Source organism: Heterodontus francisci, chromosome 44, assembly GCF_036365525.1.
Source record: "Heterodontus francisci isolate sHetFra1 chromosome 44, sHetFra1.hap1, whole genome shotgun sequence".
Lineage (NCBI taxonomy): Eukaryota > Metazoa > Chordata > Chondrichthyes > Heterodontiformes > Heterodontidae > Heterodontus > Heterodontus francisci.
In genome coordinates this window covers 20,264,382-20,290,914 of record NC_090414.1, presented here as the reverse complement: position 1 = coordinate 20,290,914, position 26,533 = coordinate 20,264,382, and the positions used below count along the sequence as shown (strand labels likewise).

The following is a 26,533-nucleotide window of genomic DNA, read 5'->3' as shown; positions in this document are numbered from 1 at the left end:
ACACACACTGACTCTCACTGGGGTACGGGTCACACACACACTGACACTCACTGCGGTACGGGTTCCACACACACTGACTCTCACTGGGGTACGAGTCCCACACACACTGACTCTCACTGGGGTACGAGTCCCACACACACTGACTCTCACTGGGGTACGGGTCCCACACACACTGACTCTCACTGGGGTACGGGTCACACACACACTGACTCTCACTGGGGTACGGGTTCCACACACACTGACTCTCACTGGGGTACGGGTCCCACACACACTGACTCTTACTGGGGTACGGGTCACACACACACTGACTCTCACTGGGGTACGGGTCCCACACCCACTGACTCTCACTGGAGTACGGGTTCCACACACACTGACTCTCACTGGGGTACGGGTCCCACACACACTGACTCTCACTGGGGTACGGGTCCCACACACACTGACTCTCACTGGGGTACGGGTCACACACACACTGACTCTCACTGGGGTACGGGTTCCACACACACTGACTCTCACTGGGGTACGGGTCCCACACACACTGACTCTTACTGGGGTACGGGTCACACACACACTGACTCTCACTGGAGTACGGGTTCCACACACACTGACTCTCACTGGGGTACGGGTTCCACACACACTGACTCTCACTGGGGTACGGGTCCCACACACACTGACTCTCACTGGGGTACGGGTCTCACACACACTGACTCTCACTGGGGTACGGGTTCCACACACACTGACTCTCACTGGGGTACGGGTCCCAAACACACTGACTCTCACTGGGGTACGGGTCCCACACACACTGACTCTCACTGGGGTACGGGTCCCACACACACTGACTCTCACTGGGGTACGGGTCCCACACACACTGACTCTCACTGGGGTACGGGTCTCACACACACTGACTCTCACTGGGGTACGGATCCCGTATCCTAATTTGTACAAAGTCCTGATCACTCATCATCCCCTGTGCTCTGACAACGCCTCAATTTTAAGATTCTCATCCTCATTTTTCAAATCCCTTCATGGCCCTCACCCGTCCCTATCTCTGTAACCTCCTCCAACCGCGACAACCCTCCGAGATCTCTGCACTCCTCCAATTCCCCCCTCTTGTCCATCCCCCGATTCCCATCGCTCCACCATTGGCGGCCGTGCCTTCAGCTGCCTGGGGCCCTAAGCTCTGGAATTCCCTCCCTAAACCTCTCCACCTCTCTCTCTCCTCCTTTAAGACGCTCCTTAAAACCGACCTCTTTGACCGAGCTTTTGGTCGCCTGTCCCTAATATCTCCGAATGTGGCTTGGTGTTAACTGTGTCTGATAACGCTCCTGTGAAACACCTTGGGACATTTTACTGTGTTGAGGACAAGTTGTTGTGAAGGGGGCAGCTTATCATCAGCAATGTGATGTTAAACAACATTTACACCGGGTCTCAATCGGATATGGTGCATCAACTGGAGGGATGAATGTTCTGTCAGGAACCATTCTCTGTTTTCAGAATGACTGCTTTGGGCTCTCATCGCTCAGCCCTGGTTGTCAGAGCCCTGTGTGAAATTACTTTGTACCGTCCATGCCCAGTTCACTGGTGGGGCCCAGAGCACAACCTTGCCCTGCTCTCTCACTTGCATGGCCCAAGACAGCTGGTGTCGAAAGTGGACAAACTCAGACTGGGCCAGGAGGGAGTGCCATTAGCTTTGGCCAGTATCAGATCAGTGTCAATGGAGCTTTACTCTGTATCTAACACCCCGTACTGTACCTGTCCTGGGAGTGTTTGATGGGGACAGTGTAGAGGGAGCTTTACTCTGTATCTAACACCCCGTACTGTACCTGTCCTGGGGAGTGTTTGATGGGGGACAGTGTAGAGGGAGCTTTACTCTGTATCTAACACCCCGTACTTGACCTGTCCTGGGGAGTGTTTGATGGGGACAGTGTAGAGGGAGCTTTACTCTGTATCTAACACCCCGTACTGTACCTGTCCTGGGGAGTGTTTGATGGGGGACAGTGTAGAGGGAGCTTTACTCTGTATCTAACACGCCGTACTTGACCTGTCCTGGGAGTGTTTGATGGGGGACAGTGTAGAGGGAGCTTTACTCTGTATCTAACCCCCGTACTGTACCTGTCCTGGGGAGTGTTTGATGGGGGACAGTGTAGAGGGAGCTTTACTCTGCATCTAACCCCCGTACTGTACCTGTCCTGGGGAGTGTTTGATGGGGGACAGTGTAGAGGGAGCTTTACTCTGTATCTAACCCCTGTACTGTACCTGTCCTGGGGAGTGTTTGATGGGGGACAGTGTAGAGGGAGCTTTACTCTGTATCTAACCCCCGTACTGTACCTGTCCTGGGGAGTGTTTGATGGGGATAGTGTAGAGGGAGCTTTACTCTGTATCTAACCCCCGTACTGTACCTGTCCTGGGGAGTGTTTGATGGGGGACAGTGTAGAGGGAGCTTTACTCTGTATCTAACCCCCGTACTGTACCTGTCCTGGGGAGTGTTTGATGGGGATAGTGTAGAGGGAGCTTTACTCTGTATCTAACCCCCGTACTGTACCTGTCCTGGGGAGTGTTTGATGGGGGACAGTGTAGAGGGAGCTTTACTCTGTATCTAACCCCCGTACTGTACCTGTCCTGGGAGTGTTTGATGGGGACAGTGTAGAGGGAGCTTTACTCTGTATCTAACCCCCGTACTGTACCTGTCCTGGGGAGTGTTTGATGACGACGAGTGAACATTATCCAGCCCCAATACTGAGCACAAAAGGAACTGAGATCGAGTGGTGTCCCCTTTTGACCGCAGTGAGTTCTGTTGATGGTGAGCCATTCTCTCTGTAACCGGGCAGTAGCCCGGGAAGTTACGTGGCGTGAACGCCTCTTTTACCCGACCGCTGTCCCGACACCACAGACTGGCCTCCCTCTCAGAAGCAATTCATCAATCGCTCCACTAAAGCCACGGCAGTCAGCTGAACGGATAACTCACGAGCGGCTTGAGGCCACAGTGAGAGGGTGGGGAGGGGGGAGGGGGGGGGGTGGAGAAATGTGCAGTGGGTGCGGGTAGTAGTTTAGTTACTTTTTTTAAGGGGGGGGGGTGGTGGCGGGAGAGAGGAAAGTGGGGCCCAGAAATCCGTGGTCCAACATCACCATCTGTTGGCGGTTGGCGGGACTGCAACAGCGACGTCCCGCTGAACTGAAGCAACATCCTTGGATGGAGCCCAGGGCCTTTCATACTCTGTACGTGGGCCTCAGTCCCACACCAGGCGGTGTGATTACCCACTGAGCCCTTCCTTACTTGAGGCAGACTGGGACGCCACGCGTTCCCGGTGCTCCTGAGGCTGTTTGAATTATGGGTCCTCGTGCTAATCGACGAGTCGTTTGTCAGAACAGGAGGAGGCCATTCAGCCCCTACCCCAGAGTCTGTTCCGCCGTTCGATTTAGATCACAGCTGATCTCTTTCTTAACTCAATCCCCAGCTTTCTGGGGGGAGAGAGTTCCAGATTTCCACCCCCCCCCCTTTTGTGTGAAGAAGTGTTTCCTGACATCACCCCTGAACGGCCCTGGCTCTCATTTTAAGGTTCTGCCCCCTTGTTCTGGACTCCCCCCCCCCAACCAGAGGAAATAGTTTCTCTCTATCGACCCGATCGAATCCTTTAATCATCTTAAACCCCTTGATTAGATCACCCCCTTAATCTTCTGCACTCGAGGGAATACAAGCCCCAGTCTGTGTGACCTGTCCTCGGAATTTAACCCTTTTACCCCCGGGATCATTCTGGTGAATCTGTGCTGCACCCCACTCTTGAGGATAGTACATCCAGTTCCCAGAACTGACTGCTGTCGTCCAGAGAGGGGCTGATCAGGGCTGCAGTCCAGCCTGGCAGAGTTGCATCAGGCCTGCTGCTTTTAAAGGGGATTTGGAGCTGTTTCTGGTGACTGTGGTGTCTCAGAGCCGACTGCTAATTCCATATAGGGTGAATATTGGCTAATGGGGGACAGTCAGCCTGGGGTCATGACCTCGGGTTCAGATGTGACACAGGGTTTGACTGAGTCCCTGCTGTTGTACCTTTTTAAAGATCACTTTTTACATGTGAAGCAGTTATTAGAATTCTACAAACCCACTGATAATCTATTCCTTCCCTTTTTCAGCCTTCACGTTATCCCCTGGAGACCCAGCAGCTGTCCAATCAAGGTATGAGGCCAAACCATGTCTATAAATTCTTCAGTTTCACTTCTCACTCACAGGACAGATACAGCACGGGGTTAGATACAGAGTAAAGCTCCCTCTACACTGTCCCCCATCAAACACTCCCAGGACAGATACAGCACGGGGTTAGATACAGAGTAAAGCTCCCTCTACACTGTCCCCCATCAAACACTCCCAGGACAGGTACAGCACGGAGTTAGATACAGAGTAAAGCTCCCTCTACACTGTCCACATCAAACACTCCCAGGACAGGTACAGCACGGGGGTTAGATACAGAGTAAAGCTCTGAAATTTGTGTGTCTGGCCCCTGACTTCCAGGAACGACCCTTGACCTCCTGATGGGCTGTTCTTTCCCAATGGCTGTTCACAATCTGTCAGCTTCTGCTTTTGAATAGGGGAAGCTGATTAAACTGTTCTAGCCCCCACCATCCTGCCAGATACATTGCTGCAACTCATAATTCCTGTTCCCATTCTCGTTATTCACACATCCTCAGCTTCAGTTACACTCTGGATGTGTCACCCTGCACCGAGATCAGAAACAGGAGGCCATTCGGCCCTTCATGCCTGTTCCACATCCTTGAAAGTGCTGTTCAATTAGTCCCACTGCAAGAACTCCCATTTCTCCAGTGCCTTTCACCCCCTCAGCACGTCCCAAAGCACCTCACTGACAATGACGGACTTTTTCTGAACTGTAGTCACTGTTGTAATTTGGGAAACATGGCAGCCAGTTTCACACAGCAAGATCCCACATGCAGACCGACATTGGCTCCCGGTCCAGCAACACCTCCATTTCAAAATTCTCATCCGCGTGTTCAAATCCCTCCATGGCCTCCTCACCCCCTCCCTATCTCGGTAACCTCCTCCAGCCCCTACAACCCTCCCTATCTCTGTAACTTCTCCAGCCCCTACAACACTCCATATCTCTGTAACCTCCTCCAGCCCCTACAACCCTCCCGATCTCTGTAACCTCCTCCAGCCCCTACAACCCTCCCTATCTCTGTAACTTCTCCAGCCCCTACAACACTCCATATCTCTGTAACCTCCTCCAGCCCCTACAACCCTCCCGATCTCTGTAACCTCCTCCAGCCCCTACAACCCTCCCTATCTCTGTAACTTCTCCAGCCCCGACAACACTCCATATCTCTGTAACCTCCTCCAGCCCCCACAACCCTCCCAAAAAAAAAAAAATGGGGTTAGATACAGAGTAAAGCTCCCTCTATACTGTCCCCATCAAATACTCCCAGGACAGGTACAGCATGGGGTTAGATACAGAGTAAAGCTCCCTCTACACTGTCCCCATCAAATACTCCCAGGACAGGTACAGCATGGGGTTAGATACAGAGTAAAGCTCCCTCTACACTGTCCCCATCAAACACTCCCAGGACAGGTACAGCACGGGGGTTAGATACAGAGTAAAGCTCCCTCTACACTGTCCCCATCAAATACTCCCAGGACAGGTACAGCACAGGGTTAGATACAGAGTAAAGCTCCCTCTACACTGTCTCCATCAAACACTCCCAGGACAGGTACAGCACAGGGTTAGATACAGAGTAAAGCTCCCTCTACACTGTCCCCATCAAACACTCCCAGGAAGAGAAAAAAAACGAAAAAAAAAGAAGAAAAAAAACGGGGCAACTTTGATGGGAACTCCGCGTTGCCACTCCTTGGGCACTGAATACGTTCCAGCTTTTCAAACATTACCTAACCTGGTGGGAATCTCCAAAACATACTGGTTCTGTGATTAAATGTTCATAATTTTATAAGCCAGCATTCTGTGAAATATATCCATCAAACAGTATCAGGACTAGAGGGTTAACATTCTGCAATGTACAATCATGCTCAATTTCCCACTTCATCCAAATCCTGGCATTCCAAGCCCATTGTCAGCAGCACGTAGTAATCAGCCTGTAGCTGAAGCATAGAATAACAGATACCCGGGAGTGAGTTACAGACCGGAATCTAATCGAGGGGTTCGGGTGGTTTATATATAGAATAACAGATACCCGGGAGTGAGTTACAGACTGGAATCTAATCGAGGGGTTCGGGGGGTTTATATATAGAATAACAGATACCCGGGAGTGAGTTACAGACTGGAATCTAATCAAGGGGTTCGGGTGGTTTATATATAGAATAACAGATACCCGGGAGTGAGTTACAGACTGGAATCTAATCGAGGGGTTCGGGGGGTTTATATATAGAATAACAGATACCCGGGAGTGAGTTGCAGACTGGAATCTAATCGAGGGGTTCGGGTGGTTTATATATAGAATAACAGATACCCGGGAGTGAGTTACAGACTGGAATCTAATCGAGGGGTTCGGGTGGTTTATATATAGAATAACAGATACCCGGGAGTGAGTTACAGACTGGAATCTAATCGAGGGGTTCGGGTGGTTTATATATAGAATAACAGATACCCGGGAGTGAGTTACAGACTGGAATCTAATCGAGGGGTTCGGGTGGTTTATATATAGAATAACAGATACCCGGGAGTGAGTTACAGACTGGAATCTAATCGAGGGGTTCGGGTGGTTTATATATAGAATAACAGATACCCAGGAGTGAGTTACAGACTGGAATCTAATCGAGGGGTTCGGGTGGTTTATATATAGAATAACAGATACCCGGGAGTGAGTTACAGACTGGAATCTAATCGAGGGGTTCGGGTGGTTTATATATAGAATAACAGATACCCGGGAGTGAGTTACAGACTGGAATCTAATCGAGGGGTTCGGGTGGTTTATATATAGAATAACAGATACCCGGGAGTGAGTTACAGACTGGAATCTAATCGAGGGGTTCGGGTGGTTTATATATAGAATAACAGATACCCGGGAGTGAGTTACAGACTGGAATCTAATCGAGGGGTTCGGGTGGTTTATATATAGAATAACAGATACCCGGGAGTGAGTTACAGACTGGAATCTAATCGAGGGGTTCGGGTGGTTTATATATAGAATAACAGATACCTGGGAGTGAGTTACAGACTGGAATCTAATCGAGGGGTTCGGGAGGTTTATATATAGAATAACAGATACCCGGGAGTGAGTTACAGACTGGAATCTAATCGAGGGGTTCGGGGGGTTTATATACAGAATAACAGATACCCGGGAGTGAGTTACAGACTGGAATCTAATCGAGGGGTCCGGGGTGGGTTTATATATAGAATAACAGATACCCGGGAGTGAATTACAGACTGGAATCTAATCAAGGGGTTCGGGTGGTTTACATACAGAATAACAGATACCCGGGAGTGAGTTACAGACTGGAATCTAATCGAGGGGTTCGGGGGGTTTAAAGATAGAATAACAGATACCCGGGAGTGAGTTACAGACTGGAATCTAATCGAGGGGTTCGGGGGGTTTATATACAGAATAACAGATACCCGGGAGTGAGTTACAGACTGGAATCTAATCGAGGGGTTCGGGAGGTTTATATATAGAATAACAGATACCCGGGAGTGAGTTACAGACTGGAATCTAATCGAGGGGTTCGGGGGGTTTATATACAGAATAACAGATACCCGGGAGTGAGTTACAGACTGGAATCTAATCGAGGGGTCCGGGGTGGGTTTATATATAGAATAACAGATACCCGGGAGTGAATTACAGACTGGAATCTAATCAAGGGGTTCGGGTGGTTTATATACAGAATAACAGATACCCGGGAGTGAGTTACAGACTGGAATCTAATCGAGGGGTTCGGGGGGTTTATATATAGAATAACAGATACCCGGGAGTGAGTTACAGACTGGAATCTAATCGAGAGGTTCGGGGGGTTTATATACAGAATAACAGATACCCGGGAGTGAGTTACAGACTGGAATCTAATCGAGGGGTTCGGGGGGTTTATATATAGAATAACAGATACCCGGGAGTGAGTTACAGACTGGAATCTAATCAAGGGGTTCGGGGGGTTTATATATAGAATAACAGATACCCGGGAGTGAGTTACAGACTGGAATCTAATCGAGGGGTTCGGGGGGTTTATATACAGAATAACAGATACCCGGGAGTGAGTTACAGACTGGAATCTAATCAAGGGGTTCGGGGGGTTTATATATAGAATAACAGATACCCGGGAGTGAGTTACAGACTGGAATCTAATCAAGGGGTTCGGGGGGTTTATATATAGAATAACAGATACCCGGGAGTGAATTACAGACTGGAATCTAATCAAGGGGTTCGGGTGGTTTATATATAGAATAACAGATACCCGGGAGTGAGTTACAGACTGGAATCTAATCAAGGGGTTCGGGGGGTTTATATATAGAATAACAGATACCCGGGAGTGAATTACAGACTGGAATCTAATCAAGGGGTTCGGGTGGTTTATATATAGAATAACAGATACCCGGGAGTGAATTACAGACTGGAATCTAATCGAGGGGTTCGGGTTGGTTTATATATAGAATAACAGATACCCGGGAGTGAGTTACAGACTGGAATCTAATCAAGGGGTTCGGGGGGTTTATATACAGAATAACAGATACCCGGGAGTGAATTACAGACTGGAATCTAATCGAGGGGTTCGGGAGGTTTATATACAGAATAACAGATACCCGGGAGTGAGTTACAGACTGGAATCTAATCGAGGGGTTCGGGTTGTTTATATACAGAATAACAGATACCCGGGAGTGAATTACAGACTGGAATCTAATCAAGGGGTTCGGGTGGTTTATATATAGAATAACAGATACCCGGGAGTGAATTACAGACTGGAATCTAATCAAGGGGTTCGGGGGGTTTATATATAGAATAACAGATACCCGGGAGTGAGTTACAGACTGGAATCTAATCGAGGGGTTCGGGTTGTTTATATATAGAATAACAGATACCCGGGAGTGAGTTACAGACTGGAATCTAATCAAGGGGTTCGGGGGGTTTATATACAGCATAACAGATACCCGGGAGTGAATTACAGACTGGAATCTAATCGAGGGGTTCGGGAGGTTTATATACAGAATAACAGATACCCGGGAGTGAATTACAGACTGGAATCTAATCGAGGGGTTCGGGAGGTTTATATACAGAATAACAGATACCCGGGAGTGAGTTACAGACTGGAATCTAATCGAGGGGTTCGGGTGGTTTATATACAGAATAACAGATACCCGGGAGTGCATTACAGACTGGAATCTAATCAGGGGGTTCGGGGGATTATATACAGAATAACAGATACCCGGGAGTGAGTTACAGACTGGAATCTAATCAAGGGGTTCGGGGGGTTTATATACAGAATAACAGATACCCGGGAGTGAATTACAGACTGGAATCTAATCAAGGGGTTCGGGTGGTTTATATATAGAATAACAGATACCCGGGAGTGAATTACAGACTGGAATCTAATCAAGGGGTTCGGGGGGTTTATATATAGAATAACAGATACCCGGGAGTGAGTTACAGACTGGAATCTAATCGAGGGGTTCAGGGGGGTTTATATATAGAATAACAGATACCCGGGAGTGAATTACAGACTGGAATCTAATCGAGGGGTTCGGGTGGTTTAAATATAGAATAACAGATACCCGGGAGTGAGTTACAGACTGGAATCTAATCGAGGGGTTCGGGTGGTTTATATATAGAATAACAGATACCCGGGAGTGAGTTACAGACTGGAATCTAATCGAGGGGTTCGGGTGGTTTATATACAGAATAACAGATACCCGGGAGTGAGTTACAAACTGGAATCTAATCGAGGGGTTCGGGTGGTTTATATATAGAATAATAGATACCCGGGAGTGAGTTACAGACTGGAATCTAATCGAGGGGTTCGGGTGGTTTATATATAGAATAACAGATACCCGGGAGTGAGTTACAGACTGGAATCTAATCGAGGGGTTCGGGTGGTTTATATACAGAATAACAGATACCCGGGAGTGAGTTACAAACTGGAATCTAATCGAGGGGATCGGGTGGTTTATATATACAATAACAGAAACCCGGGAGTGAGTTACAGACTGGAATCTAATCGAGGGGTTCGGGGGGGGGGTTTATATATAGAATAAAAGATCCCCGGGTGTGAGTTACAGACTGGAAACTGATCGAGGGTTCGGGTGGTTTATATAGAGAATAACAGATACCCGGGAGTGAGTTACAGACTGGAATCTAATCCAGGGGTTCGGGGTGGTTTATATATAGAATAACAGATACCCGGGAGTGAGTTACAGACTGGAATCTAATCGAGGGGTTCGGGGGGGGGGGGTTTATATATAGAATAAAAGATACCCGGGAGTGAGTTAAAGACTGGAATCTAATCGAGGGGTTCGGGGGGGGTTTATATATAGAATAACAGATACCCGGGAGTGAGTTACAGACTGGAATCTAATCAAGGGGTTCAGGGGGGTTTATATATAGAATAACAGATACCCGGGAGTGAGTTACAGACTGGAATCTAATCGAGGAGTTCAGGGGGGTTTATATATAGAATAACAGATACCCGGGAGTGAGTTACAGACTGGAATCTAATCGAGGGGTTCGGGTGGTTTATATATAGAATAACAGATACCCGGGAGTGAGTTAAAGACCGGAATCTAATCGAGGGGTTCGGGGGGGTTTATATATAGAATAACAGATACCCGGGAGCGAGTTACAGACTGGAATCTAATCGAGGGGTTTGGGTTGTTTATATATAGAATAACAGACACCCGGGAGTGAGTTACAGACTGGAATCTAATCGAGGAGTTCATGGTGGTTTATATATAGAATAACAGATACCCGGGAGTGAGTTACAGACTGGAATCTAATCGAGGGGTTCGGGTGGTTTATATATAGAATAACAGATACCCAGGAGTGAGTTACAGACTGGAATCTAATCGAGGGGTTCGGGGGGTTTATATATAGAATAACAGATACCCGGGAGTGAGTTTCAGACTGGAATCTAATCTAGGGGTTCGGGGGGTTTATATATAGAATAACAGATAGCTGGGAGTGAGTTACAGGCTGGAATCTAATCAAGGGGTTCTGGGGGGTTTATATATAGAATAACAGATACCCAGGAGTGGGTTACAGACTGGAATCTAATCGAGGGGTTCGGGGGGGTTTATATATAGAATAACAGATACCCAGGAGTGAGTTACAGACTGGACTCTAATCGAGGGGTTCGGGGGGATTTATATATAGAATAACAGATACCCAGGAGTGAGTTACAAACTGGAATCTAATCGAGGGGTTCGGGGGGGTTTATATATAGAATAACAGATACCCGGGAGTGAGTTACAGACTGGAATCTAATCGGGGGGTTCGGGTGGTTTATATATAGAATAACAGATACCCGGGAGTGAGTTGCAGACTGGAATCTAATCGAGGGGTTCGGGGGGTTTATATATAGAATAACAGATACCCGGGAGTGAGTTACAGACTGGAATCTAATCGAGGGGTTCGGGTGGTTTATATATAGAATAACAGATACCCGGGAGTGAGTTACAGATTGGAATCTAATCGAGGGGTTCGGGGGTGTTTATATATAGAATAACAGATACCCGGGAGTGAGTTACAGACTGGAATCAAATCGAGGGGTTCGGGGGTGTTTATATATAGAATAACAGATACCCGGGAGTGAGTTACAGATTGGAATCTAATCGAGGGGTTCGGGGGTGTTTATATATAGAATAACAGATACCCGGGAGTGAGTTACAGCATGGAATCTAATTGAGGGGTTCGGGTGATTTAAATATAGAATAACAGATACCCGGGAGTGAGTTACAGACTGGAATCGAATCGAGGGGTTAAGGGTGGTTTCTATATAGAATAACAGATACCCGGGAGTGAGTTACAGACTGGAATCTAATCGAGGAGTTTATGGTGGTTTATATATAGAATAACAGATACCCGGGAGTGAGTTACAGACTGGAATCTAATGAAGGGGTTCGGGGGGGTTTATATATAGAATAACAGATACCCGGGAGTGAGTGACAGACTGGAATCTAATCGAGGGGTTCGGGTTGTTTATATATAGAATAACAGATACCCGGGAGTGAGTTACAGACTGGAATCTAATCGAGGGGTTCGGGTGGTTTATATATAGAATGACAGATACCCAGGAGTGAGTTACAGACTGGAATCTAATCGAGGGGTTCAGGGTGGTTTATATATAGAATAACAGATACCCGGGAGTGAGTTACAGACTGGAATCTAATCGAGGAGTTCATGGTGGTTTATATATAGAATAACAGATACCCGGGAGTGAGTTACAGACTGGAATCTAATCGAGGAGTTCATGGTGGTTTATATATAGAATAACAGATACCCGGGAGTGAGTTACAGACTGGAATCTAATCGAGGAGTTCATGGTGGTTTATATATAGAATAACAGATACCCGGGAGTGAGTTACAGACTGGAATCTAATCGAGGGGTTCGGGGGGTTTATATATAGAATAACAGATACCCGGGAGTGAGTTACAGACTGGAATCTAATCCAGGGGTTCGGGGGGGGTTTATATATAGAATAACAGATACCCAGGAGTGAGTTAAAGACTGGAATCTAATCGAGGGGTTCGGGTGGTTTTTTAGAGAATAACAGATACCTGGGAGTGAGTTACAGACTGGAATCTAATCGAGGGGTTCGGGGGGGTTTATATATAGAATACCAGATACCCGGGAGTGAGTTACAGACTGGAATCTAATCGAGGGGTTCGGGGGGGTTTATATACAGAATAACAGATACATGGGAGCGAGTTACAGACTGGAATCTAATCGAGGGGTTTGGAGGGGGTTTATATATAGAATAACAGATACCCGAGAGTGAGTTACAGACTGGAATCTAATCGAGGGGTTTGGAGGGGGTTTATATATAGAATAACAGATACCCGGGAGTGAGTTACAGACTGGAATCTAATCGAGGGGTTCGAGGGGGGTTTACATATAGAACAACAGATACCCGGGAGTGAGTTACAGGCTGGAATCTAATCGAGGGGTTCGGGGGGGTTTATATATGGAATAACAGATACCCGGGAGTGAGTTACAGACTGGAATCTAATCGAGGGGTTCGGGGGGGTTTATATATAGAATAACAGATACCCGGGAGTGAGTTACAGACTGGAATCTAATCGAGGGGTTCGGGGGGGTTTATATATAGAATAACAGATACCCGGGAGTGAGTTCCAGACTGGAATCTAATCGAGGGGTTCGGGTGGTTTTTTATAGAATCACAGATACCCGGGAGTGAGTTACAGACTGGAATGTAATCGAGGGGTTCGGGGGGTTTATATATAAAATAACAGATACCCGGGAGTGAGTTACAGACTGGAATCTAATCGAGGGGTTCGGGTGGTTTGTATATAGAATAACAGATACCCGGGAGTGAGTTACAGACTGGAATCTAATCGAGGGGTTCGGGTGGTTTATATATAGAATAACAGATACCCGGGAGTGAGTTACAGACTGGAATCTAATCGAGGGGTTCGGGGTGGTTTATATATAGAATAACAGATACCCGGGAGTGAGTTACAGACTGGAATCTAATCGAGGGGTTCGGGTGGTTTATATATAGAATAACAGATACCCGGGAGTGAGTTACAGACTGGAATCTAATCGAGGGGTTCGGGTGGTTTGTGTATAGAATAACAGATACCCGGGAGTGAGTTACAGACTGGAATCTAATCGAGGGGTTCGGGTGGTTTATATATAGAATAACAGATACCCGGGAGTGAGTTACAGACTGGAATCTAATCGAGGGGTTCGGGTGGTTTGTGTATAGAATAACAGATACCCGGGAGTGAGTTACAGACTGGAATCTAATCGAGGGGTTCGGGTGGTTTGTGTATAGAATAACAGATACCCGGGAGTGAGTTACAGACTGGAATCTAATCGAGGGGTTCGGGTGGTTTATATATAGAATAACAGATACCCGGGAGTGAGTTACAGACTGGAATCTAATCGAGGGGTTCGGGTGGTTTGTGTATAGAATAACAGATACCCGGGAGTGAGTTACAGACTGGAATCTAATCGAGGGGTTCGGGGGGTTTATATATAGAATAACAGATACATGGGAGTGAGTTACAGACTGGAATCTAATCGAGGGGTTCGGGTGGTTTATATATAGAATAACAGATACCCGGGAGTGAGTTACAGACTGGAATCTAATCGAGGTGTTCGGGGGGTTTATATATAGAATAACAGATACATTGGAGTGAGTTACAGACTGGAATCTAATCGAGGGGTTCGGGTGGTTTATATATAGAATAACAGATACCCGGGAGTGAGTTACAGACTGGAATCTAATCGAGGGGTTCGGGTAGTTTATATATAGAATAACAGATACCCGGGAGTGAGTTACAGACTGGAATCTAATCGAGGGGTTCGGGTGGTTTATATATAGAATAACAGATACCCGGGAGTGAGTTACAGACTGGAATCTAATCGAGGGGTTCGGGTGGTTTATATCTTGAATAACAGATACCCGGAATGAGTTACAGACTGGAATCTAATCGAGGGGTTCGGGTGGTTTATATATAGAATAACAGATACCCGGAATGAGTTACAGACTGGAATCTAATCGAGGGGTTCGGGTGGTTTATATATAGAATAACAGATACCCGGGAGTGAGTTACAGACTGGAATCTAATCGAGGGGTTCGGGTGGTTTATATATAGAATAACAGATACCCGGGAGAGAGTTACAGACTGGAATCTAATCGAGGGGTTCGGGTGGTTTATATATAGAATAACAGATACACGGGAGTGAGTTACAGACTGGAATCTAATCGAGGGGTTCGGGTGGTTTATATATAGAATAACAGATACCCGGGAGTGAGTTACAGACTGGAATCTAATCGAGGGGTTCGGGTGGTTTATATATAGAATAACAGATACCCGGGAGTGAGTTACAGACTGGAATCTAATCGAGGGGTTCGGGTGGTTTATATATAGAATAACAGATACCCGGGAGTGAGTTACAGACTGGAATCTAATCGAGGGGTTCGGGTGGTTTGTGTATAGAATAACAGATACCCGGGAGAGAGTTACAGACTGGAATCTAATCGAGGGGTTCGGGTGGTTTATATATAGAATAACAGATACATGGGAGTGAGTTACAGACTGGAATCTAATCGAGGGGTTCGGGTGGTTTATATATATAACAGATACCCGGGAGTGAGTTACAGACTGGAATCTAATCGAGGGGTTCGGGGGGTTTATATATAGAATAACAGATACCCGGGAGTGAGTTACAGACTGGAATCTAATCGAGGGGTTCGGGTGGTTTATATATAGAATAACAGATACCCGGGAGTGAGTTACAGACTGGAATCTAATCGAGGGGTTCGGGTGGTTTATATATAGAATAACAGATACCCGGGAGTGAGTTACAGACTGGAATCTAATCGAGGGGTTCGGGTGGTTTATATATAGAATAACAGATACCCGGGAGTGAGTTACAGACTGGAATCTAATCGAGGGGTTCGGGTGGTTTATATATAGAATAACAGATACCCGGGAGTGAGTTACAGACAGGAATCTAATCGAGGGGTTCGGGGGGGTTTATATATAGAATAACAGATACCCGGGAGTGAGTTACAGACTGGAATCTAATCGAGGGGTTCGGGTGGTTTGTGTATAGAATAACAGATACCCGGGAGTGAGTTACAGACTGGAATCTAATCGAGGGGTTCGGGGGGGTTTATATATAGAATAACAGATACCCGGGAGTGAGTTACAGACTGGAATCTAATCGAGGGGTTCGGGTTGGTTTATATATAGAATAACAGATACCCGGGAGTGAGTTACAGACTGGAATCTGATCGAGGGGTTCGGGTGATTTATATATAGAATAACAGATACCCGGGAGTGAGTTACAGGCAGGAATCTAATCGAGGGGTTCGGGTGGTTTATATATAGAATAACAGATACCCGGGAGTGAGTTACAGACTGGAATCTAATCGAGGGGTTCGGGGGGGGTTTATATATAGAATAACAGATACCCGGGAGTGAGTTACAGACTGGAATCTAATCGAGGGGTTCGGGTGATTTATATATAGAATAACAGATACCTGGGAGTGAGTTACAGACTGGAATCTAATCGAGGGGTTCGGGGGGTTTATATATAGAATAACAGATACCCGGGAGTGAGTTACAGACTGGAATCTAATCGAGGGGTTCGGGGGGGTTTATATATAGAATAACAGATACCCGGGAGTGAGTTACAGACTGGAATCTAATCGAGGGGTTCGGGTGGTTTATATATAGAATAACAGATACCCGGGAGTGAGTTACAGACTGGAATCTAATCGAGGGGTTCGGGTGCAGGGATGGGAAAGGTTGTAGTTGCGATGCCCCGCCTGGTTAAATAACCCACTGATGTTCGCCGTCTGACCTTGTGCTTCTATTTCTGGACCTGAGAATGGGTGACCGTCAGCACTTTGGGAGAGCGGGGTGGGTGGGGCGGGGGGGAGGGAGGCTGGTGGCAGGGTGGGGGCGATTGGGAGATGGGGTGTCGGTTGTGATCTGCACAGTCTGAGCAGTTTCCCTTTCCATTCCACAGCAGTGAGCTGGATGGACGTGTACTGGCGGTCTGTCTGCCAGACCCGTGAGACTCTCGTCGCCATTAACGGCGAGTACCCCAACGAGGTTGAGTACATCTTCGTGCCGTCGTGCGTCCTGCTGACCCGGTGCTCAGGCTGCTGCAATGACGAACAGCTCCAGTGTGTCCCGACGGACACTGACACCGTCCTCATGCAGGTAAAGCCCCTCTTCCTCCCGCCCTCTGCTCAGCTTTAACGCCAGGAGTTAACACCTACATATAACGGCAGCCGTGCATTTCTGTAGTGCCTCTCACAATCTTGGGCCCCCTCCCTGACCCCACCACCCCCCCCCCCCCCCCCCTGCACAACAGAGCGCTTTTCCAGCCAATCAAGTACTTTCTGAAGGGTGGTCACTGTTGTAATGTCGGAAACATGAGAGCCAATTCACGCACAGCAAGATTCCACAAACAGCAAAGTGATAATCTGTGTTTTAGTGACACCGGGAGACTCACTCACTCCCCTCACGCCCCACTCTTCTTCCAATAGTGGCCGTGGGATCTTTTACACCCACCCGAGAGGGCAGACGGGTCCTCGGTTTAACATCTCATCCGAAAGACGGCACCTCCGACAGTGCAGCAACTGCCTGGATGAGTGCGGTTCCAACAAGGCCAGCAGACACAGTGTCAGCCTGGATAACGAAGCTGCTAGTGTCTGGAGTGGGGCCCGAACCCACCACCTTCGGACTCAAAACGAGAGAGAGAGAGCGCTACCCACTAACTGGGTCTGAGGGTCAGAAGCAGAGTTAACGTTTCAAGGCTGAGGAAAAGTCTCACTGTCCCGAAACGTTAACTCTGCTTCTCTCTCCACAGACGCTGCCGGACCTGCTGAGTATTTCTCGCACTTTCTGTCTGTCTTTCAGATTTCCAGCATCTGCTGTATTCTGGTGTATTGGTGGGTCTAAGGGCTCAGTTGATTTCACTCAACACCACTCCAGCTACTCCGTCCTTTTATAAATATTAAATAATAACACACACTGTCTTACTGGATGTAACGTCCTATTGGATTATTTTATGGTCTTCTCATGGTTTGAGTCAGTGCATGCGTGTATCTGGAGATGTTTTGGGATCACCATTGCTTTTCTGGAGTGTATTTATTGCAGCCTTTTAGAAAATGTTTCCCCCTTCTCTTTTTTAAACAGATTTTAAAAGTAAAACATCAAACATCTGTCTTGGTCGAAATGTCTTTTATCCAACATCGGCGTTGTGAATGCAGGTAAGACGCAAGTATCAAAGCCCTGGCCTGGGGCCCAGGATCTGGGGGAGGGGAATTAGGGGAGTGCAGGGAGTGGGGAGACGCTTCCCTGGCTGTTGGGGGACTTTGTTTTAAGTTTTTAAATCAGCTCTGCTTGTTAAACAAAATTTAGTGAGTGCGGAGACGTGGGGGACGAGGAGGAGCAGTACTGGGGGCGGGGGGGACGAGGAGGGGCGGTACTGGAGGGGACGAGGAGGGGCGGTACTGGGCGGGTGGACGAGGAGGGGCGGTACTGGAGGGGACGAGGAGGGGCGGTACTGGGGGGGACAAGGAGGGGCGGTACTGGGCGGGGGGACGAGGAGGGGCGGTACTGGAGGGGACGAGGAGGGGCGGTACTGGGCGGGGGGATGAGTGAGTGCGGAGACGTGGGGGACGAGGAGGAGCAGTACTGGGGGCGGGGGGAACGAGGAGGAGCAGTACTGGGGGGGACGAGGAGGGGCGGTACTGGGCGGGGGGATGAGGAGGGGCGGTACTGGGTGGGGGGATGAGGGGCGGTACTGGGCGGGGAGATGAGGAGGGGCGGTACTGGGGGGGGGGGGACGAGGAGCGGCGGTACTGGAGGGGGGGACGAGGAGCGGCGGTACTGGAGGGGGGGACGAGGAGCGGCGGTACTGGAGGGGGGGACGAGGAGCGGCGGTACTGGGCGGGGGGATGAGGAGGGGCGGTACTGGGTGGGGGGATGAGGGGCGGTACTGGGCGGGGAGATGAGGAGGGGCGGTACTGGGGGGGGGGACGAGGAGCGGCGGTACTGGAGGGGGGGACGAGGAGCGGCGGTACTGGGCGAGGGGACGAGGAGGGGCGGTACTGGGGGGGACGAGGAGGGGCGGTACTGGGCGGGGAGATGAGGAGGGGCAGTACTGTGGGGGACGAGGAGGGGCGGTACTGGGAGGGGGGACGAGGAGGGGCGGTACTGTGGGGGACGATGAGGGGTGGTACTGGGCGGGGGGACGAGGAGGGGCGGTACTGGGGGGGACGAGGAGGGGTGGTACTGGGCGGGGGGATGAGGAGGGGCGGTACTGGGCGGGGAGATGAGGAGGGGCGGTACTGGGGGGGGGGGACGAGGAGCGGCGGTACTGGAGGGGGGGACGAGGAGCGGCGGTACTGGGGGGGACGAGGAGGGTGAGGAGGGGCGGTACTGGGGGGGGGGGACGAGGAGCGGCGGTACTGGAGGGGGGGACGAGGAGCGGCGGTACTGGGCGAGGGGACGAGGAGGGGCGGTACTGGGGGGGACGAGGAGGGGCGGTACTGGGCGGGGGGACGAGGAGGGGCGGTACTGGGGGGGACGAGGAGGGGCAGTACTGTGGGGGACGAGGAGGGGCGGTACTGGGGGGGACGAGGAGGGGCGGTACTGTGGGGGACGATGAGGGGTGGTACTGGGCGGGGGGATGAGGAGGGGCCGTACTGGGGGGGACGAGGAGGGGCAGTACTGGAGGCTGGAGGCCTGGCAGTTGTGCTGGTTTAAATTACCGGATGAATAATTAAGAGAGCAAAAGTGTTCCAATCCCCGCCAGGTCGAGTTGAGAATTGGAATTCGGTTTCACAAACATGCAAACAACAATCCGCTCTCGGTGAGAAGCCACCGTGAAAAAGTGTCGTGGCCGGGGGGAGGGTGGGGGAGGGAATTCCAGAGCTCGGGATGTCCAGTATTTACCAGCACCTCCTACCATTGACCTCCCCCTCCCCGGAGCACGAGGCCTGAACCTTCTGGCACTTTGCGTGGGCTCAGCAGCCTTCAGTGCAGAAACGGAAGCTTCCGGTTGGCAGAAGAGGAACTCAAGGTTTCCTGCCTGTTTGAATTTCCCCCTCCACCACGTAGCAGCCGCCACTCAACTCCACACGTGACGGCCGATCAGCGGGACTTTTTCCCACCGCCCGCCCGCGCGACCTCCTGCACTGGCAGAATGTAGTCGGACTCCTCGGGAAACCCCTGTTAAAAATGAAGCGTCCAACAACAGCAACAACAACTTATAGTTTATATGGCGCCCTTAATGTAGTAAATGTCCCAAAGTGCTTCACAGGAGCGGAGAATCGGGCTGAAATTTTGACACTGAGCCACAGGGCGCACTCAAAGAGGTCGGTTTTGAGCAGCGTCTTAAAGGAGGAGAGAGGGAGGCGGAGAGGTTCAGGGGGGGAATTCCAGAGCTCAGGCAGCTGAAGGCACGGCCGCCAATGGTGGAGCGATGGGAATCGGGGGACGCGGGGATCTCCCTGCCACCCCGACAAGGGATCAAAAAGAGAGTGGACAGTCACGCGGTGCCTGCTTCTTGTGTCAGTGTGGGACAGGATTGTCACCCTGTACCAGGGCTAGGGTCTCACACTCTGCTCAGACCTCAGCTTAACTCTGTCTCTCGTCTTCCCCTCTTTTTTTTTTAGGCCAAAGAAAGAATTAAAAGAAGTCCCAGTGAGGTAAGGGCGTGAATTTTACATTGTCATTATTACACAGTGTGATGGGAACTTCCATTGCTATAGCACCTTTCACCAGCTCAGGGGCGTCCCAAAGCACCACACAGCCAATGAAGTACTTCGTGTAGTGTTATTACTGTTGTGATGCAGGGAACGCAGCAGCCCGGTTGTGCACAGCAAGATCCCACAAACAGCATTGCAATAATGACCCAGATCATCTGGTTTTAGTGATGTTGGTTGAGTGGGGTAGATGTTGTCTCCGGGACCCCAGGGAGAACTCCCCACCCCCCCCCCCCCACCCCGCCTGCTCTCCTTCAAAATAGCCGCCACAGTTTAACATCTCCTTAATTAAGGATAGCCAGCACGGATTTTGTATAAGGCAGATCATGCTTGACTAATCTAATTGAATTTTTTGATGAAGTAAGAGAGAAGGTTGATGAAGGTAATGCAGTGGATGTTGTTTATATGGATTTTAAGAAAGCATTTTATAAAGTTCCACATGAAAGCCTGGTTAACAAAATCGAGGCTCGTGGAATAGGAGGGTCAGTGTCCGATTGGATAAAAGATTGGCTAAGGACAGAAAACAGTGAGTTGTAGTAAATAAAAACAAGAAATGCTGGAACCACTCAGCAGGTCTGGCAGCATCTGTGAAAAGAGAAGCAGAGTTAACGTTTCGGGTCAGTGACCGATGAAGGGTCACTGACCCGAAACGTTAACTCTGCTTCTCTTTCCACAGATGCTGCCAGACCTGCTGAGTGGTTCCAGCATTTCTTGTTTTTATTTCAGATTTCCAGCATCCGCAGTATTTTGCTTTTATTTTAGAGTTGTAGTAAATGTTTGTTTTTCAGTCTGGAGGATGGTAGACAGTGGTGTTCCCCAAGGGTCAGTGCTGCTTTTTTTTGCTATATATAAATGACTTGGATCTTGGAATACCGAGTAGAATCTCAAAATTTGCCAATGATACCAAACTTGGAGGAGTAGCAAACAGTGAGGATGATACAAACCGCCTGTAACTGGACATAGATAGGCTAGCAGAATGGGCAGAGAGGTGGCAGATGGAATTTAATACTGACAAGTATGAGGTGATACATTTTGGCAGAAGGAATAGGGAGAGGCAATATAGAGTTAATGACACAGTTATAAAGAGTGTGCAGGGACAGAGGGACCTGGGGGTGCATGTGCTTCGATCTTTGAAGGTGGCAGGACATATTGAGAGAGTGGTTAGTAAAGCATAGGGATCTTGGGCTTCATAAATAGAGGCATCGAGTACAAAAGCAGGGAAGTTATGCTGAACATTTATAAAGCTCTGGTTAGGCCCCAGCTGGAGTATTGTGTCCTGTTCTGGTCACCACACTACAGGAAGGATGTGAGGGTCCCTGAGAGGGTGCAGAGGAGATTTACCAGAATGGTTCCAGGGATGGAGGATTTTAGTTACAAGGTTAGTTTGGAGAAGCTGGGGTTATTCTCCCTGCAGCAAAGGAGATTGAGGGGAGATTTGACAGAGGTGTCCAAGATAATGACAGGTTTAGATAAATTAGACAAGGAAAAACTGCTCCCGTCAACAAATGGTACAAGGACAAGGGAACACAGATTGAAGGTTTTGGGCAAGAGATACAGGGGGGAATATGAGGTAGAACTTTTTTTTTACACAGCGAGTGGTAATGACCTGGAACTCTCTGCCCACGAGGGTGGTGGAAGTGGAGATGATCAAAGAGGAAGTTGGATGGGCACTTGAGGGAAATAGACTTGCAGGGCTACAGAGAGCCAGTATGGGCTCGATGGGCTGAATGGCCTCCTTCTGTGCCGTATATGACACTAAGGTCAAATGTCAGACCCTCGGCTGGAACTAAAGTAACAGAAAGTGACCTTTGCAAAGTTGACGTCCAGGCTGCAAATTCTGGAGGCTTTCGGCCCCAGCTACTGCCCTGCTGAACACAGTACAGGCTGAGAATGGAGCCTCGACTCTCTCCTGCTCTGTGTGTGTGTGTGTGTGTGAGAGATGGCTGGTCAGGGGGAAGGGGGAGCTCAGTACCACACTGACTGAGGTCTTATCGATCGTTTTGTGTTTCTGCCTCATTGGTCATTGGCAACAAGGGGTCCCACCATTTCTCATGAGGCAAGGGCGAGCTCGCAACTCTTGACTCCTGCTTTCCTCCCCGTCTCTTTTTATCTTTCTACAGAAATCATTTTCCACAAACCTGTCGCCTCCAGCCAGGGCAGCGTGAAGGCCAGGGCTGCGGGTACTCTCCACGATTCCCCTCCGTACTGCTCCATGCTCAGCCAGCCGCAGGGCGGCTGGTGTACACAGGGTGAGCCAATTTCTGTCTGTACCCCAATCCTCCCCGTCCTTCCCAACGCCCTCCTCCTCCCCCCCTCCTCACCCCACAGTTCAAACACCCCGCCCCCCCTAACCTAAGGGTCCGGTGTCACTGGGCAGTGATCGGGAGCAGCAAATTCTTGCATTTCTCTATCACTTTTCATGATCTTCAGGAAATCCCAAAGCCACTCAGCTGCCAATGAGAAACGAGGCGGAAGCACCAAGACAGGGAACTATCCGCAGGGACTCGGGACCGGGGGTGGGAGCTAGGGGGAGGGTGGGCTAATGCCCCACTCATTGTGGTACTGTGCACCCCCTCTGCTCCCCTGGTACACTGAGAGGAGAGGGCCCAGGCTCCACACTAAGCCTCCGCTGAGTTAACCAGGGCAACAGTGGGGAGCCCAGTGCCTCTGGGTTAGGGAAAGGGGTGCAGAACAAACTCACAGCCGACCGAGTAATTCCTGCACAGCAAGATCCCACAAACGGCGATGGGATCAGGAGCAGAAACACCTGCTTTTCAACCAGTCGGGCAAGGGATAAATATTACATGGGACACGGGGTGGGGGCGGAGTGGGAGAAGCACCCCCCCCCCCCCCAACCCACCACCCCCCAACGCTGTCAGACAGCCCACCGGGGGGGAAAGAGCCGTGACTTGATTTTCGAGGATTGCATTCCAGTTCCTGCTCCGGCTATCGGGGCATGGAGCCTCCCGGGCTCTCCCTGGCCTGTCCAAAGTGCTGCAGTTTGTACATTGTTTTTTTCTTGCAGAGCAGAGCAGACAAGGCAAAAGAAACAGAGAGGACAGCGGAAAAAACTGAGCAGAGAACCCGCTCACCCGTACGTGTGTGTGTGTGTGTGTGTGTGTGTGTAAAGGGCCAGACGTTATCAGTCTGTCCACTCTCTCTCCCCTCCTGTCAACTCTGCTTATCTTGCCAGTCACATCAGTGCTAGCATGCGACCTTTGCTGAGTTAGGGAACAGACGCAGGGAGCGGGGCTAATGGTGGCATTTGCACTTGGCTGGGTTTGAGCTGCTTTCTCTAAGCACTTTCTCTCTCTCTCTCTCTCGCTGACTAACGGACTCTCCAGTATTTTATGACATATATTCGGTCTTGCTCCCAAAATATTTCATCCTTACGGAATCCTGTTCAAGTGATGGATGGCGTTGGATCGATGAACCTGCCCAATGTGGTACTGAGCCCCCCCCCACCCCACCCCCACACACAGTCCAGGGTCCGTCCCCGGCCTTTTAACTGATCCCTCCAGGACCAACTTTCGAGGCTACGACTGACTTCACCAATCTTGCTTGGTCACTATCCTGTTACCCTGCTGGAAAGGGCGTGAGTGCATGCACTGGGGGTTGTGACGCCACCTGCAGTCGAACAGCCCATTGACCGGCTGCAGTTTCTAGCACCCTTTGTGTGATTAATGGCTCCCTGACCTCAGCCTTGAACAGCCTAGCTCTAATTTTCAGGTTGTGCCCCCTTGTTCCGGACTCCCCCCACGGTCTGTCTCCCGAGCCCATGAAGAGGCCTTTGTTTGGCCTCCTGAGACAGACTGGCTTAACCCGTCCCTCCCTCCTGCTCCACGAGAATGGAATGGCCCTGTTATTGTTCAATGTGTTTAATCGGACCAACCATCTCACTGGAGTGGGGGGGCCAGAGGGGGCCAACCATCTCACTGGAGGGGGGCAGAGGAGGCCAAACATCTTGCCAGAGGGGGCCAATCATCTCACCGGAAGGAGGAGGGAAGGGAATCGTTAAGTTCAGAGTCCGTTAGCTTTCAGTGTCCTTCCTTGCCTCATTGCCCAGCTTCACAATGAGACTATTACTGAATGTGTCTATTTCCTGCCTCACGTGTCTCTCTCTCTCTCTCTCCCTCCCTCTTTTATTTAGGAGTCGCTGTAGCCCTTGTTCACAGAGGAAGCGACATGGCTTCGAACAGAACATGCAAACCTGCGAATGCAAATGTCGACTGTCCCACCGCAAGTGCAGAGAGAAAGGACAGGAACTGAATGAGCACACGTGCAGGTGGGTGCTGTTGGGGGGCTGGGGTTAATGGGGGTCCGGGGGTGGGGGGGGGCCCAGATTGATGAGTCACAGCTCAGAGTAACTGCGTACAGTTCTGACCACCGCATTACAGGAATGATGTGATCACACTAGAGGAGATTCACGAGGATGTTGCCAGGAAAGATTAGATAGGCTGATTTCTTTGGAATGGGGGAGGCTGAGGGGAGACTTTAATTAAGGTGCGTAAAATTATGAGGGTCTTGGGTACAGGAAGGACCTATTCCCCTTAGAGAGGTCACTAAACAAGGGGCAAGATTTAAAGTAATTGGTAGAAGCCTCTGACAGACCCCCTCCCTTGCTTCCCCCTCCCATCTGTACTCCAGCAAGAACTCTCCATGCAACAGTTAACCAAAGTCTTCCTCCTCTCCCTCTTCCAGATGCGAGAAGCTGAGGCGATGATTGATTGATTGAGACGGGGTTCCTGGCTCGTCAGCCGCTGCAATGGCGAGTGGGGGGAGAGGGGGCACGGAATGGGGAGGCACCGCTGTGCACCTGAGTCGACGGATCCCAATCACCCATTCAACAAGCAGAGCGAGCTCCTCCCTCTCCCTCTCCCTCACTCACTCTCACACTCTCTCTTTTTCCCTCTCTCTCGCTCTCTCTCTCTCTCTCTGGCCGTGACCCTCTTACAGGAAATCCACTGTGAAATAAATTAACACACTGCCCTCCCGTGGACCCTGCAAAGATTTTAATTCCGCCGGCCGTCTACGTTTTGATGCTCCGGGGCGGTTCGTGTATATCGAAGACTGGAAAAACTCCGACCTGACGTGGAGTTGGAGGGGGGAGGGGTGGGGAGTGGCAACCTATTTAGTGCTGGAAGAGCGTTCAAAACAGAGAAAAAGAAAGCAGGATGAACGAGAGTCGCGTGAGCGTGGCCGCGAATCAACCTGCAGGGTTAATCTGGAGGACACGGGTCCGAGGACCTCTTCGGCTTGTTAAGGAGACTGCAACGCGGCTTGATTGAAAACTGCGCCTTATATTTTTTTTTGTTGGAGTTATCGGGAGACAGCAGAATTCAGTGGGTCGGGGATCGCAGGAACCTCTGCACGTCAACGAGTATCATGGACCTTAAACCCAAGCAAGTGCCTGGGGAATTTGCAAAATATCATGTACACACAGTAACCCTCCATGGAAGGCGAGCTCCATTAACAGAGGCAGACTGGGCCAGTATTGTGCTTTCATTTAAATATTAACCATTGGGGACCTTCTCTTGCCAGGTTACGCTGTTCACTATATCAGTAGCATAGACATTTGGGTACAGTGTTCACTGCAAAACTGCCAAATTTTTATCGTGTCTTTATTTAAACATTGTTTATTTTATTCATTAAGCTTTTTTTTTTTTAATTTAATATTCACTGAAGTGACTGCCCTTTCAGAAATCGTGCACGATCAATTATCTGGCCGCGAGCCTGTGTTCCTGAGCCCAGCCGCGAAGCTGAGATTCCAGTTGTCGTCCCTTGCACAAGAGGCTTCACGACAGGCAAATGGTGCGATTTTTAACCTGTGTCCCCCCCGGGTCATCGTCCCAGACCTCTGGATCACGAATCCGGTGACGTTAGCACGACACCATCGTCTCCACCCACCCACCCCCCCCCCGCTTTCAGGCAGCACGTTCCAGATCACAACAACTTGCTGCGTTAAAAAAAAAAACAAATTCTCCTCCTCTTCCCCCTCTGGTTCTTTGACCAATTCTCTTCAATCTGTGTCTCTCTGGTCACCGACCCTCCTGCCACCGGAAACAGTTTCTCCTGATTTACTCCAGCAAAACCCTTCCTGATGTTGAACGCCTCGATTAAAT

General features: G+C 49.7%; 1 protein-coding gene across 8 annotated transcripts in view; it reads left to right on the top strand.

Annotated features, from left to right (window-relative positions):
* LOC137356067 (vascular endothelial growth factor A-like) overlaps positions 1-26,533 on the top strand; it is a 33,201-nt gene that overhangs the window by 6,001 nt on the left and 667 nt on the right. For 2 of the 8 annotated variants that reach the window (XM_068021834.1, XM_068021833.1), the window contains exons 2-9: positions 4,123-4,165; positions 16,658-16,854; positions 17,836-17,909; positions 20,322-20,354; positions 22,532-22,660; positions 23,437-23,505; positions 24,562-24,696; positions 25,113-26,533. The exon at positions 25,113-26,533 is cut by the window's right edge and continues 667 nt beyond it. In XM_068021834.1, the coding sequence (XP_067877935.1) occupies positions 4,123-4,165; positions 16,658-16,854; positions 17,836-17,909; positions 20,322-20,354; positions 22,532-22,660; positions 23,437-23,505; positions 24,562-24,696; positions 25,113-25,134 (702 nt within the window). In that variant the 3' untranslated portion in view covers positions 25,135-26,533. Of the gene's footprint in view, positions 1-2,958; positions 2,981-4,122; positions 4,166-16,657; positions 16,855-17,835; positions 17,910-20,321; positions 20,355-22,531; positions 22,661-23,436; positions 23,506-24,561; positions 24,697-25,112 lie in introns of those variants that run through there. The other 6 variants (XM_068021841.1, XM_068021836.1, XM_068021835.1 and 3 more) reach the window with 6 other exon arrangements.